Here is a 16,389-nt window from a genome sequence, read left to right as displayed (position 1 = left end):
TCATTAATTAATGTTTAATCAATATTCTAATCACTAACACAGCTCTCTTTCGTGGCCACATTCACAAATGACCATTTTGTCTAGATTCCAACATCTCCACCCACCATCCTCTTTCTTCTTACCACTATAAATAGAGACAGGTCTAACAATGAAGAACAGAGTCATCATTAGCCTTTTAGATAACACACCATACATATTATAAAGAAAGTACAAATTTTAACTACTATTTTAGTAGTTGTAACTATTATCTCGAGCAGCAAAAATGGAGAGAAAGCCTCTAGAAGTCGAGTCAACGGATCACCAAAAGCCTCCCTCCGCCGTGTACGATGGCTCTGTTATGGCGGTTGATTCTGTTGAGGAAGAAGTTGAGGAGACCAAAGTCGTTTACAGAGGCTGGAAAGTCATGCCCTTTATCATTGGTAACACAAACTTTTTTTTTATAAACTTTCTTCTTTTGTTCCAAGAACTTTTTTTTTTAATTGCTTTTCATGTTTTTTTCCAAAATAAATAATCAATAGTTGAAGAAATGAAGAGGAAAACATCAGTCTTGCTTGAAGACTTATTGGTTTGATTTAAAAAAAAAAATCGTGAGATTCTCTGTACTGTTGTCAAAAGCTTTGACTTAGTCAACCAGTTTTTTAAGAAAATTAAAAAAAAGAGAGTGAGATCTAGAATTTGAGAAGGTTTCAGAACATAACTTTGAGGCATATGAGATCAAAGTCTTATGATCATCTTGGTTTTGTTTGTTGGTATTATCAGGAAATGAGACGTTTGAGAAGCTTGGGATCATTGGAACACTATCAAACCTTCTGGTTTATTTAACTGCTGTCTTCAACATGAAGAGTATCACAGCTGCAACAATCATCAATGCATTCAGTGGCACAATCAACTTCGGAACCTTCGTTGCTGCTTTCCTCTGCGACACTTACTTCGGTCGATACAAGACTCTAACTGTCGCTGTCATCGCCTGTTTTCTTGTAATGATCATTCCTTTGCAATCTTTCTTGCTCCACAAGCGTTCTTAGTTTAACAACCCTAAAAATCTGATAATTGTTGTTCTTTTTTTTTGTAGGGATCACTTGTGATACTATTGACAGCTGCAGTGCCACAATTACATCCAGCTCCATGCGGAACAGCTCTCTCATGTATCGGGCCAAGTGGTGGCCAGATAGCGTTTCTACTGCTGGGTCTCGGGTTTCTTGTAGTTGGAGCAGGCGGGATTAGACCATGTAATCTAGCTTTCGGGGCTGATCAGTTTAACCCCAAGAGCGAGTCAGGAAAACGAGGCATCGATAGTTTCTTCAATTGGTACTTCTTCACCTTCACGTTCGCGCAGATCCTGTCGCTGACACTAATCGTCTATATCCAGTCCAATGTCAGCTGGACAATCGGTTTAACCATCCCGGTCGTTCTCATGTTCTTGGCCTGCGTGATTTTCTTTGCTGGAGATAAGTTGTATGTGAAGATCAAAGCCTCAGGTAGTCCATTGGCTGGTATAGCTCAAGTTATAGCGGTTGCAATCAAGAAACGTGGGTTAAAGCCAACGAAAGAGCCTTGGCTTAACCTTTACAACTACTACCCACCAAAATACGCAAACTCCAAACTCAAATACACCGACCAGTTTAGGTAACAAAACACACACACGCCAAGAGTTAGTTTTATATTTAATATCATATCTTTCCACTTTTGTTTTATGGTTACTGAGGAAGTTTCCTGTTTCGGCAGGTTCCTTGATAAGGCGGCGATTTTGGCTCCCGAAGACAAGTTGGAGGCTGATGGTAAGCCTGCGGATCCCTGGAAGCTTTGTACAATGCAACAAGTTGAAGAAGTGAAGTGCATTGTGAGAGTGCTTCCTATATGGTTTGCTGCATCGATCTATTACTTGACCATCACGCAACAAATGACTTACCCCGTCTTCCAAGCCCTCCAGAGCGACCGTCGCTTAGGATCCAGAGGATTTGTGATCCCGGCAGCCACCTACGTTGTCTTTTTGATGACAGGAATGACGGTTTTCATCATATTCTACGACCGTGTCCTCGTGCCTACCTTAAGAAGAATAACCGGTATAGACACGGGGATAACGCTACTGCAGAGGATTGGAACCGGAATTTTCTTCGCCTTTGTTAGCTTGATAGTCTCCGGTTTCGTCGAGGAACGGAGGAGAACGTTCGCGCTGACTAAACCAACACTTGGTATGGCTCCAAGGAAGGGAGAAATCTCCTCAATGTCAGCTATGTGGCTGATCCCACAACTCGCCCTTGCGGGTATAGCTGAGGCGTTTGGAGCTATAGGACAGATGGAGTTTTACTACAAGCAGTTCCCTGAGAACATGAGGAGTTTTGCTGGTTCGATCTTCTATGTAGGAGCAGGAGTTTCGAGTTACCTCGGTAGCTTCTTGATTGCAATGGTTCACAGGACGACGCAGAACTCAGCTGGTGGTAATTGGTTGGCTGAGGATTTGAACAAAGGAAGATTGGATTACTTCTATTTCATGATCGCTGGAATCTTGGCAGTTAATTTTGCTTACTTCTTGGTCATGTCAAGATGGTATAGATACAAAGGAAGTGATGGTGAAGTGACAACTTATGAAACCAATGGAGATGCCATCAAACAACAAGACAAGAATACTGTCTGATGATCATGGGTTTCTCATCTTCTGGAATTTATAAGGCATATATAGTTTTTGTTCAGCTTCAATCATCTTACGCCCTTGAACTTGTTTGTAGTAAGCCAATGAGAAGTGCGGTAGTCATATACTTGTCATGGCTCTTTATTTTGTTTTTTTACTGGTTACTATGCTGTGATCACATCTCTTTCGTTCTATCATTGTGGAGAGAAGAGAGTTTATAACATCAAATGTATTGCAAATAAAAAGTTGTCTTGCATTTCATGTTTCTATTTCTGTCATTCCTCATAATACAACAGGAAAAAGGAAACATTACTTAGAAAGATACTTATAAAAAGCGATATGTTAGAGAAATGTAGAATACAATGTTGTAGAGCCAAATGACCCCGGCCCATCCCCACCCGAACCCTTTGGTCACAACAAAGCTCCAATTCACATAGATTACAAGTAGAATAGCCACCTGTTTGGAAGAAAATGGTCAAGAAAACGGAACATATATTGAAGTACTATACTAACCAATTATGAGAGGATAAAGACTATCAAAAGCCACATGCCAGAACGTTCCACATAAGACAACATTACAAGAAATAAAGTCTTGCAAGACAAACTACGTGATCCGGTCACAAAGATAGTCACATGATTTATAATGCTGACTTGCATGTATACTGGTGAGGCAAGCTTCTGGAAACCAATATGTGTTGTCTTCTCAAGGGTTGAAACTCTGAAAGTTCGCTGCAATTCAAATAAGAAATTCAGGTTACGAGTAGATTCTACAAATTAATATCTGATAGATTGATAGGTCTCAAATCATGATGGTTCAAAAATAGCATTATCAGATAAAACAATAAAAATATATGGTTCTACTAAAACCAGCAACTAATAATCAATATATATATATATATATATAAATAAGAAAAAAATATTATTTATTTTATTCACAATATTGTACATTATTATTATTTCTTAACATTTCAAAATCTTTTGATTTTATTTTATCAATTATAGCTAAAAGCACACTTATATATATATATAAATAAGAAAAAAATATTATTTATATATATATATATATATAAATAAGAAAAAAAATATTATTTATTTTATTCACAATATTGTACATTATTATTATTTCTTAACATTTCAAAATCTTTTGATTTTATTTTATCAATTATAGCTAAAAGCACACTTATATTAATATACTAGTGGTTTGCCGGCGCTACGCGCCGGATTTTTATAATAATTTAAATACATAGTTTAGATATTAAAATGTATTTTATTGAATTTTTCAAATTTTATTATTATTTTAAAAAAGATTTGTCAAAATTATAAAACTATTTTAATTTTAGGTGTAATTCCTACATCATTGATTATTAGGTTTAGAGAAATGGAATAGTTAGTAAAATTTAATATATGCATGAAAGTCGTATTAATATTCACATAAAATATTTTATAACTTGAGGTATTAGTTTTTGTTGTTTTGCAAATACTTTGTATTAACCCTTTTTATTATAAAGCATCTAAAATTATAAAATCAATGTGATATATATTTAATAGACGAATTATCCTATTTTGACTATTATATAAGTATATATAAATTTGTGACTTTAATTATATAGATATAAAACCAAATTAATTACATATTTACTTGTTGTTTCATTAAGATAACTAATTTAAATATATATATGGAAAACTTGATTACCATAAATTACATAGTTTTTGCTTAACAAATGATTTCATAAAAATATTTTTTTAATTAAAAACTATGTTAAAGTATAGAAAAAAACTAATAAACTCATGAATGATCATGAATAGAGTGTGTACTGGATTATTTTATAGATCCAAATATAATTATATTCTATATCGTAAGTAAAATTTGAACTTATGTTCAGAAATTTATCAGTAAAAATCTTAATATCTACAAAGAAATATAGCAGATACTGAAATGACCTTTTAACATATACATTATCTTCAAAATTTAAATAATGGAATAAAATATAAACATGTATCCTTTAAATTAAGTACCATTTTCTATCTTTTTATTTATTATATAAAATACGTTCATAATTATATTTTATTGTGCTATAAAATTGTAATTATATTTTTAAAATACTATATAATTTCCGGTGCATATAAATTTCTTGTATATATTTTGAATATTATTACACCATTTAGCTATTTTACTTTAATGACATATATAATAGATCTATATACATAATGTTTAGCTTTCTTTTTATTTAAATTTTAATCTTGTATGATTGTTATATATTTATTAGGTACACGTACGTGTTTTTAAAATAATTTTATCTAATTTTTTTTTTAAATTGTGCATATGATTGTATATATTCAAATTTTAAGTATCACAATAAATTTTTGATAAACTTAACTAATAATAAATAGGTTTTCCAAACAATAACTTGAGGTATTAGTTTTTGTTGTTTTGCAAATACTTTGTAATAGTTAATCTTATATTTTGGAAATGGTCAATCAAAACAAAAATATTTTCCAAACCACCAATACTCTAAAATTGTGTATTATAAAAAAGTTAGATTTTAAAAGGTTGTATTAACCCTTTTTATTATAAAGCATCTAAAATTATAAAATCAATGTGATATATATTTAATAGACGAATTATCCTATTTTGACTATTATATAAGTATATATAAATTTGTGACTTTAATTATATAGATATAAAACCAAATTAATTACATATTTACTTGTTGTTTCATTAAGATAACTAATTTAAATATATATATGGAAAACTTGATTACCATAAATTACATAGTTTTTGCTTAACAAATGATTTCATAAAAATATTTTTTTAATTAAAAATTATGTTAAAGTATAGAAAAAAACTAATAAACTCATGAATGATCATGAATAGAGTGTGTACTGGATTATTTTATAGATCCAAATATAATTATACTAGGGGTGTTCCGGCGCTACGCGCCGGGTTTAGACGTTGTTTTGTCTTTTTCAATTTGTTTCATTTTCATTTGTTAGTTGTTAGTCCAATCGACATAGAATTATTAGTTTTTGACAATTAAAAATTGAGAGTCCTGGCCTAATAATGGAATCTATGAGTGCATGTTAGAAGATTTCAGGCCTTCAGTCCTTAGCTTTCGAAGTCATGTCAAGGCAGTTTTGACTCCTACTAAATGAAAATGTTAAAAGTTTTTAGTAATGTGGGTGATGCATCTTATTGGTTTAGGATTGTTTTCTTATAGGGGATGTGTTTTTTTAAAAAAGTTTATTGGCTTATCCTAAACGGAAAATTGATCGTAGGAGTGATAATGAATTTCAAAAGTATAGCAAACAATAATTTAAAAAAAAAATATATTCATGATAGAAGAAATGTAAATTCAAATTTTGTCTTTAAAAAGTCAAGTAAACAATGACATATTTTTTTATTGAAGTACACTCATAAAGTTCTCTTTTAGTGTATTTGATTTGAGATTTGTAACAACACTTTATATCATTTGATCATCTATAAACACATTCATCATCACAAAATTATTTAAGAATCAAACCAACAGTACTTAGTTATGTACCTTTAGTCCGAAGCAGCGAGCCTTACCAAATGAGACAAAAAATCTTCAAGACACGAAAACTGATGGAAAAATTATATGTTTACCACTTTCATGTTACCACTTTTCATTTTTACCATCATTTATGAGATATTTTCAAAAATACATTTTTCATTAAGTGACAAAAGACTCTTATGTCCTTGTTATTTATATATATAATAAATCATTATTTAAATAAAGAAATAAGAAAAATTAAAAAAAATAAAAAAATAAAAAAATGTAATTTTTTTTATGTTTTCGAATTATACTTTTTTCAAATTCGATTTTTTTTTATAAATTTTTTTTTTGAACTTTTTTTTTCGAATTTTTTTTTATTTTTTTTCAAATTTCTTTTTGAAACACGAAAATTATGTTTGAAACTATTTTTTAAAATTTTTTTTATATATTTTTAAGTATTTATATATTTATTAGAATCATAAATTTCACATTCCAAAAACTCTACCCCACCCCTCAACTCTAAACCCTAAGTCTAGATTAATTAACTCTAAGGGTATAATTGTATTTTAACCATCATTAAAAATGAGAGTAAAAGTAGTTAGTGTAAACATGAAAAGTGGTACTATGAATGTGGTATTTGTGGCAATTTCCCAAAACTGATTCAATAAACTCTTTTGAAACACTTCACTATCATCTGATTATTTAAAATTGATTTGTGTACAAATCAATGTGGTTGCTTAACCAATTGAAGAAAATGAGGTCAATGTGTCTTAATTTTAGTACGTCAATAGAAGTGACTATAATTTCAATTTAAATATCAATTACGGTGGAGAACTTTTATGGTGCGAGTCTGGTTTATTCGTTTCTGTGAGTGTCTCATGTTTGGGTCCGGCTTGTGGGCCAACGCATGTGTTGGTTTGATGTCACATAACGGGTTGTAAGATAAAATTTGAATTTGAATTCCATGTGTTGGTTTGAAAGTCAACCATATGCAAATGTTAGAAGGTTGTAAATTTGTAATACATAAAGCAGTCGAATTGTTTGGATTTACCAAGCGGTGTTGCACCGTTGTAATTTGGGGTTGATCTTGTCGACATAACTTTGCGACTTTGTGTGGGTTTGGTAAGTGCTTAGTCCTTCAGTGATTTGGGTATATCGTAAACTGTATTTCATATTGATCACATAACTGGGTACTTTGTTATATCAAATTAGATGTGTTTTTTTTTTAATATCAAAGTTTTGCTTGGATCATGCAGTCAAGTTGAATTTAGTTATTATAATAAATATTGTTTACAGAAACATGAATTCATATAGAAGTTGGAAGAAGACACTATTATTATTATTTTTTCTAATTATTAATTTTCTTTTTGCTGCAAAAAAAAACAATTTTTTTACTAAAAAAATAATATCTTTATTTTGATCCAGCAAATTAAGTATTATTTTGTATATGACTTACGAATTGTGATACTTATTAATATAAGCACATTTTCATATTATTCAAATTTTTAAAAAGTACATTTTTTTTTAATCAAATTTAAATTTTATTCAAAAAAATAATAATATAAGCACAATTACGTATTATTATACACATGCATAGAAGATAAACACATATCTATAATTGACTTGAGGATGATTATAGAAACATTTCTGAGACCATCACTTCTGCCCAAATATCCCGCCGCCGCTACTATTTGTATTGGAAATTTTATAGGAAACAAATAACTTTTATCCCATCAGGTCAAATAATTACGTATTAAGAAATGAAAACATGACTTACCTTACCACAACGTCAATAAGATGAGACCTTCGGGATTCTAAGGGAGACGTTACAGTGGAAGCTTCATGAAAGGAGGGGGAAGCAAGGGACGCGAGAAGAAGAAGAGGATGGATGGGTGCTAGGGTTCAGTTGGACCACGATACAATATATCATCATAAAGCCCAAACTCTTCTTCAAAAACATTGCTTTCAGTACAATTAAGTGGGTCCATCAAGAGATTTTATAGAAGAAAGCAACGTGTTTTGTTCAGAAAGAGATGCTGATGTGTCAACATTTGCCCATACCTCCCTGATGATGTGGCACAAAGAAGAGAGAGACAAATCTGTTTTATTATATAAGATTCTATATCGTAAGTAAAATTTGAACTTATGTTCAGAAATTTATCAGTAAAAATCTTAATATCTACAAAGAAATATAGCAGATACTGAAATGACCTTTTAACATATACTTTATCTTCAAAATTTAAATAATGGAATAAAATATAAACATGTATCCTTTAAATTAAGTACCATTTTCTATCTTTTTATTTATTATATAAAATACGTTCATAATTATATTTTATTGTGCTATAAAATTGTAATTATATTTTTAAAATACTATATAATTTCCGGTGCATATAAATTTCTTGTATATATTTTGAATATTATTACACCATTTAGCTATTTTACTTTAATGACATATATAATAGATCTATATACATAATGTTTAGCTTTCTTTTTATTTAAATTTTAATCTTGTATGATTGTTGTATATTTATTAGGTACACGTACGTGTTTTTAAAATAATTTTATCTAATTTTTTTTTAAATTGTGCATATGATTGTATATATTCAAATTTTAAGTATCACAATAAATTTTTGATAAACTTAACTAATAATAAATAGGTTTTCCAAACAATAAAAATAAAATATTGTTTTGCTAATGTTGTTTCATTTTTATATTAATATATTTGGAATAGAGAAGATTGAGTATTAGATACATGCTTCAACTTGATTTAATTAGTTATAATTTGTGGTCGTGAAATTGATAAGCAGGTATAATAGTTTGTACTTTTGTAGTAGATAAAATTTCGACTTCCTGTTAAGTGAATAGGAAATGATGGAAATAACATTAGTGCAGAGAATGTTACGTTAACACTGTTTTGAAAGTTGAAGTGATCATGACAAATGTAGATCCTTACGTTATACAAATGGAACTTTACCCCAAGTAACGAATCAAATGGGAGACTGTTGTTACAATCTTAAAGAGCTTTTGACACCTCGTCACATGTTACATTCAGTGCTATTAAGAAGATTATATGGTCTGGTAATTCCTTGGATCAACCACCATGTTCTCATTCTCAGCCAGAGGCTCCAATGACGGTTAGACAGGTTCCTCTGGAGCAGAACTTTCTGAACTGCAACCAAGCAGATGCTCCATCCGATATTTGTTCACTCTGTTTAGTACCATGAGATTAAAATATGGAAAACAGAAAGTTCAAACGTAGATTGATGTCAGATAATGACGTTGTAAAAAGTTATATATACACCTTAATGAGTTTGTTTTCACAGATCCACCTTGATTCTTTTTTTCAATCTTAGACCTTTTCTGATTTCTTCGCCTTCTTGCTCACAGCCGCAGAGGCGTCAACTTTCAGGCAGTTTGATTTCTTTTCCCGACCATTGATATGTAGCTAAACGCTTTTCCTCGAGCTTCACTATTTGTTCTTGTTCGTTGTCCATTAACCTGCTGCTCCACTCCTCTGCTAAGCCTTATTCCTTTTCCATTAATCTATTTAGATAGAAAGATTCATAGACAGCGTAATTTAAAGGCAGACGTGGTGGTTCGCCATAGTTAGCTTCTCGTCAAAGTCAAAGAGTCAACGCCTTTCTTCACATGCCTAGCCTCCCAGAAGGCGGTGCTTGAACAGCGGCCAGATATCAAATCACCAAGCAGGGTGAATGAATTGGCCATCGTCGGAGTCGGTAATTAGCAGAGAGTATTCTTCTATGTTTCGTTGAGTTTGTGCTGTTCATCGTAGGGAGCTTGGAGATTTATAGTCGCAGCTTTCGTCAGTTACCAAGTGAGATGATGAGCTCAATTGAATGCTTGAGAGGGGTCGATTGAATGCTTCAGAGGGGATTAGTGGATTAATGACGTTAAATATAGGTTTAAAGGACGTATTAATTAGAACGTTAGAAGTAACGAAAAGTTGATCGGCGTCGTCGTCTGAATCGCAGGTTGAGTGAAAGTCAAAACTTAGATTTAATTGGACCAGTACAAAACGTGTGTCTAAATGCCCAAAACAACATATCCATAAACTAAACTTTAAACACCACATAAAAGCCCACACAGCAAAAGCAAAACGATATTCGCTAGTTTAACATTTTAGGAGGATTCCAGCTGTCCTATTTTGCCCTATGCAGATTGCTGATGTGGCTTAATGAGGAGAGACTAAAGTCTTCTTTATTATATAAGAGATTATATCTCATATACATAATCAAATAATATAATAAGAAAAGGAGAAAATTTGAAATTATAAAATTTATCATATATAATTGTGAAATAATTTTCTTCTTATTTAACATAAAACATACTTTAAAATAAAAGAAAAGACTTTTTGTAAACTAATAATTTCATAAACAATATTGTAGTATTCTCAACATTATTATTTTATAAGTTTTAATGGTTTTGAATATGCATCATCATTTCGGTTCCATTTAAAACCTACATTTCGTATATACATACAACATTTCAGATACAAGCACAGTTTTGAATTGCTCAAAGCTTGTACAAATTATTATTCATGCAGATTATGCAAATCTCACCCTTGAGCCAACCAAGTCTCAATCCCAGACTTCAATTCTGTTATTTTTCTAGCCTGTATTTCGAGAGAATAAAGTAAAAACAATGTTACCGAAACAAAAATTAAACCACTTTGAATAAATCTAAATTGTTTTCTCTTATATGGATTAAGTTTGGAAGGTTATTAAGGAAAATTAACAACCTTGAACCCCTTAGTTGACCAAAAATGGAAGTAAATGAGTTAACATCATCAAAACTGGAAATATAGATGTTTGATTTAGCCTTTGCTACCGACTCAGATGTGTTATAAATGTGATAGAGAGAAGCTTTAAAATCATTTTACGTTTTCATGTGTAATTTTGCTTGAATGAACTATTATATTACTCACGTAAACTTGTTTTAGATTCTCTTAAACGTAAGCTTTGTATGTTATTTTTGTTAAGAACTATAGGTTTGTAAACTTGTTTCAGTGTTTTGTTTCTATAAATTTATGATTGGTTTGTAATTTCAGATGTTAGCTGAAGAGTGACACTGAAACACAACTTCCAACTCATGAGATTCTTGCTACACTTGTTGCTACTATTTCAGGTATATGATAAGTTTGTCAAATAAGAGTTTTAGAATATTTTTAAAGTTTAGTGTGTTTGCTCTGAGTTTCTCAGTGAATGGACATATATAGGACTTGTTACTGTGATCAAACGAGAGATCTCAATTTTTGCTTCATGTTTTAGATTTGATGACATTAACTCACTTGTTTCCATTTTTGTCAGCTAAGAGGCCCAAGGTTGTTAATTTTCCTAGAACCTCCCATGGTTAATCCACCTAAGTGAGAGCACTTCAGTTCAGATCAGAATAATTGAAATTTTGGGTGTTTGCTATTAACATTGTTTTATTTATTGTGTAGAATCCAAATCATAAACACTACAAAGTTAAAGTCGACACTGATGCTCGTTTGGCTCAAGGGTGGACAACTGATGATAGACACACCATCAACCAAGCCACCAGAAGAAAAAATAGTCAAGAAGTTGGAACGATGAAGTTGATTCCACAGCAGAAGCGTAATTTTGGGAAGATGAAGAGTTTGAAGAAGGGTTCCAAGGCAAGGGAAGCAACCGTGTTAGGTCAACTGTCGTTATGACACAGAAAATTTCATAGAAAAATTCCACTTGCATCTCTTACTTTCATTCCCAATCAATTTCGGGTTTGGTATGCAAACCAATGAAACTATATTTTGCACAGCTGCTTATGTTAATTCCAAGGTTATGAAAGGACTAGCTTTCGTGACAAAAAAAAAAAAATGAAAGGATTAGCTTTAGAGAAAAAGACTAGAATAGCACCAAACCAAGTTTTTGTTCCCAAAGTAGCACTCAAGGCTCAAAGTCACAAAAATATGTTTCATTAAAGATGTAAATATACACTTATACCCATTGGGTTAATTAATCTAAACCTTAGGGTTTAGAGTTAAGGGGTTGGGTTTTGGAATTATGGTTTAAAATTTTATAAAAAATAAATACTAAAATAAAAAATAAAAATTTTAAAAACAGTTTCAAAAAGTATTTTTAAATTATATAAAGAAAATTAAAAAAAAATTATAAAAATTTCAGAAAAAAAAAGAAATTTCAAAAAAAAATTATAAAAATTTCGAATCTGAAAACATATAATCTGAAACTATAAAAACAATTTTTTTTTTTAATTATTATTTTTTTTTATATTTATTTATTTTTGTTTGTTTATTTAATTTTAAACCAAGGGTATTAGAGATAGGGCAATTGTCAATAATAGCACATTTTGAAGTTTATGTCTCAAAAATAGCACTAGAAGGAGAAAGTCACAAAAATGACATTCATTAAAGGGTAAAATATCACTAATACCCTTGGTTTGAAATTAAATAAATAAATAAAAATAAATAAAATAAAATAAAATAAAAAAAAAAATAAAAATAAAAAAATTTATTTTATAGTTTCAGATTATATGTTTTCAGATTCGAAATTTTTATAATTTTTATTTTGAAATTTTTTTTTAAAAACTTTTTTTTTTTCAAATTTTCTTTTTATAATTTAAAAATACTTTTTGAAACTGTTTTAAAAATTTTTATTTTTATTTTAGTATTTATTTTTTATAAAATTTTAAACCCTAATTCCAAAACCCCACCCCTTAACTCTAAACCCTAAGGTTTGGATTAATTAACCCAAGGGATATAAGTGTATATTTACCTCTTTAATGAAACCTATTTTTGTGACTTTGAGTCTTGAGTGCTACTTTGGGAACAAAAACTTGGTTTGGTGCTATCCTAGTCTTTTTCTCTTAGAGATATTTTACCCTTTAATGAATGTCATTTTTGTGACTTTTTACTTCTAGTGCTATTTTTGAGACATAAGTGGTGACAATTGCCCTTAGCTTTAGGCTGTTGGGCTTTATTTGTGATGGGCTGGTAGTTTCCAACAACATAATGTAAAGGCTTCGGCCTTTCAAATTAACAAAAAACAAAAAAAAAAACTGATCGAATATGTTTTGCGCACAACAAGACAGCGAGTGAGAGGCCGAACGAACAATCAGAACATGGATTCGCCGGATAAGATTCATCGCCGCTACAACGCCGCCGAGATTCTCCACGGCGCCGCAACCTCCATCTCTTCCATCATTCCTCTATTCCCACCCAAAACGACGCCGTCCCGTGTGTGCCTCCCACTTAGATTCTCGGACGTGTCTCCGTTCGAATCGACGGTCAAGAACGCATCATCAACGTCCACGTCATCTTCCGGGCTTAATTCGACGGTGAGGATATCATCTCTCAGCTCAGATGGGAAACGCGGTGGACCGGCTTTCGTGGGACAGGTGTTCAGTATGTGTGACCTTACTGGGACTGGTCTTATGGCGGTTTCTACTCACTTCGATATTCCTTTCATCTCCAAGAGGTTACTACTCTTATTCACTTTCATCTCAGTGTCAGGTTCAATTTTTAAGGTTTTTTTTTAGATTAGCTGTTTACAGATATCTCTATCTGAATGACTCCATCTCTCTCGTAGTTCTTGAATCTTTACTACTACTGTATATATGGGAGAACATATATATAGTTACTGTGCCCTTTATCATGTGATTCTCAGTTTTGTCCTCATGCTTGTTTCTCTACTGATGTGCAGAACACCAGAGTGGCTAAAGAAGATGTTTTCAACTATCACTAAGAGCGAGAGGAAAGGCCCTGTCTTCAGATTTTTTATGGATCTTGGTGATGCAGGTGCACTCACAGTTCCCTTTGTAAGCAATTTGCAGTAATAAGTCTCTAGATGCTACCTGTGTATGGTCTTTAAGAAGCTGCTGGGATAATTTGAAATGAATGGAACTTTCATTTTCCTTTTGCCCTTCATTATTATTCCTTGTCTCCTATAACTCACAATAGCAAACCATGTTCTTTTACTTTCTGCATGTTTAAGCAATGTTTTCTGGTTTCCGTTTTTCCCTGATGTATGTGTGTTCCCACAGTTTCATATGTTAAGAAACTAAATATTCCAAGCGGAGTGGTTGGAGCTTGTCGACTTGATTTGGCGTATGAGCATTTCAAGGTAGGCCTCCATTGGCACTAGTATGTATTATGCTTGATCGTAGGAGATGTAGAGATACTGAATTTAATTTGTTTCATTTTTTTTCTCAGGAGAAGCCTCACTTATTTCAGTTTGTTCCAAATGAGAGACAGGTAGGAGATGCTCCATTGTGACATGCATTTCTCTGTCCCCTTTATTACCATATTCCTACTTCCTAGCTGAAATGATATCTGATTTGCAGGTCAAGGCTGCCAACAAACTTCTCAAGTCAATGCCACCAAGTGAGAAAAAGCAAAGGGTGGATGGGGTTCCTGTTTTCGCTGCTCAAAACTTGGATATTGCTGTTGCAACTTCAGATGGGATTAAGTGGTGAGCTTTACTGATGAAAGACACTATGTGAATTTGGTAGGAAGTGTAATTATATTTGCTTTTCTCGTTCTCTGGCGTCATTTCCCTCCAGTTTTTTTGGTTGATGGTTCCTCAATTCAATCTGCTCAGCTTTAAAATTCTCGTGCAGACTTGGCTGCTGTTGTTTAATTTGACAGTTGTGCAAATTTTTTCTTCAAGAATTTATCAATAGTAAGAAAAATTAACTGGGATTGATATTAGTATCTAAAGTGTTCTACCTTTTACCAGGTATACCCCATATTTCTTTGATAAAGCGGTACTAGATAACATTCTTGAAGAGTCAGTGGATCAACATTTCCATACTTTAATCCAAACCCGGCACGTGCAACGAAGACGAGATGTTGTTGATGACAGCTTAACTTCAGAGATTATGGAAGAGATGGGAGACAGCATGCTAGAGCCGCCTGAGGTACACAGATTGACTCATTTTAGGATAAAAGTAAAGATGACAATTGACCGTGGTATTATAATAATCAGGAATGTGACTTGCCGGAACAGAATCTGTTAGTTGCTACTCCTATCATGTTGTTTGGTGCATGTGGATAGCTCATTATTTCTAGCAGACAAAATATTGATAATGACTTTTGTTGGGTCGTTTCTTTGAAGTTGGTATTGGAATATCTAAAAACTTGTGGTTGTTGTTCTATTTTGTTAATCAAATTGCAGGTTCAAGAAGCCATGGAAGAGATCGGCACTTCTGGAATTCCTTTGAGTGTTGTGGCAAAGGCTGCTGAGATTCAGCTCCTATACGCCGTAGACAGAGTGCTTCTAGGTAGTCGATGGTTCCGGAAAGCCACAGGCATCCAGCCAAAGTTACCTTATCTCGTCGATTCTTTTGAAAGAAGGTATGCATGCATCTGTTGTTCTTTTTGCTTCTTAGGCTTTCCGTTTTCTTGAAAATTGGTTGAGTGAAAGCGGTAGTAGTTTAATTTCCAACACCTAAACACTCATAAAATGCCTCGTGTTTGTCATTAACTGGTTTACTTGTTCTTCCTCATTGCTCATAGGAGCGCGTTATCAATCCAACGAGCGTCAGGGTCAACAACCAAATGTCTTGGTGATTCAAACTCCTCTGCATCACTGCTTAAAGTAGAAGACGGCAGTCCAAGCGAGGAGGAAAAGAGACAGCAAAGTCTCTGGTTTCCTTTTGGAGATTGGCTTAAGGCGCAAAAGGATTCATCAGGTCAAAGGTAACCATTGTTCTCCAACGTTTGAAAACAAAATGTTCTAAAAGAGAGTATACAAATGGTTAAGAAACACAAGATATTTTTTCAGGGAGATGGAAAGTAGAGAGAGAGAAATGCAGAGGAGTCCATTCTTACCGAAGATAACAATGGTAGGGATATCAACAGGAGAGGCTGCACATATGAGCAAGGCAAACCTGAAAAAGACAATGGAAGATTTAACACAAGACTTGGAGCAGTCCGATGAAGGGAGTGATCATGGTTCGAATCGTTACGACCCTCTTAAGATCGAAGAGAGAGATCCGTTGTTCGTTGCAAACGTTGGAGATTACTATTCAGGTTTGGCTAGAGCTGGTTCTGCTCGGTGGTCACGTCGAGGTGATGACCGTAACGAAACACCTCCTAGGTCATCATAGTAGCCTAACCTTTGTTGTCACTTGTTATATGATAGGGACATGTATTCACATTATTAAAAAATAATGTTTCATGAAAAAGTGATTCTCTGGTATAAACAATTTTGAGCTTGCATTGCACGCAATAACATTTCAATTATT

General features: G+C 32.5%; 2 protein-coding genes across 2 annotated transcripts; both read left to right on the top strand.

Annotated features, from left to right (window-relative positions):
- The first annotated feature begins 96 nt into the window (after positions 1-96).
- On the top strand, positions 97-2,898 carry LOC103874705 (protein NRT1/ PTR FAMILY 2.11). The gene is made up of 4 exons (XM_009153139.3): positions 97-419; positions 760-977; positions 1,073-1,626; positions 1,726-2,898. Exons 1-4 carry the CDS (start codon positions 263-265, stop codon positions 2,633-2,635), a joined length of 1,839 nt encoding a protein of 612 aa, XP_009151387.1. The 5' UTR covers positions 97-262; the 3' UTR covers positions 2,636-2,898.
- A 10,269-nt stretch (positions 2,899-13,167) lies between these two features.
- On the top strand, positions 13,168-16,388 carry LOC103874704. The gene is made up of 9 exons (XM_009153138.3): positions 13,168-13,619; positions 13,845-13,939; positions 14,185-14,264; positions 14,354-14,395; positions 14,485-14,612; positions 14,880-15,060; positions 15,318-15,496; positions 15,659-15,841; positions 15,927-16,388. The coding sequence occupies exons 1-9, from the start codon at positions 13,264-13,266 to the stop codon at positions 16,249-16,251; spliced, it is 1,569 nt and encodes a 522-aa protein (XP_009151386.1). The 5' UTR covers positions 13,168-13,263; the 3' UTR covers positions 16,252-16,388.
- The last annotated feature ends 1 nt before the right edge of the window (position 16,389 follows it).

The sequence above is a fragment of the Brassica rapa genome, chromosome A06 (genome assembly GCF_000309985.2).
Source record: "Brassica rapa cultivar Chiifu-401-42 chromosome A06, CAAS_Brap_v3.01, whole genome shotgun sequence".
NCBI classification, from domain to species: domain Eukaryota; kingdom Viridiplantae; phylum Streptophyta; class Magnoliopsida; order Brassicales; family Brassicaceae; genus Brassica; species Brassica rapa.
Note: the sequence above shows the minus strand (reverse complement) of the source record. Positions and strands in the feature narration are given on the sequence as shown.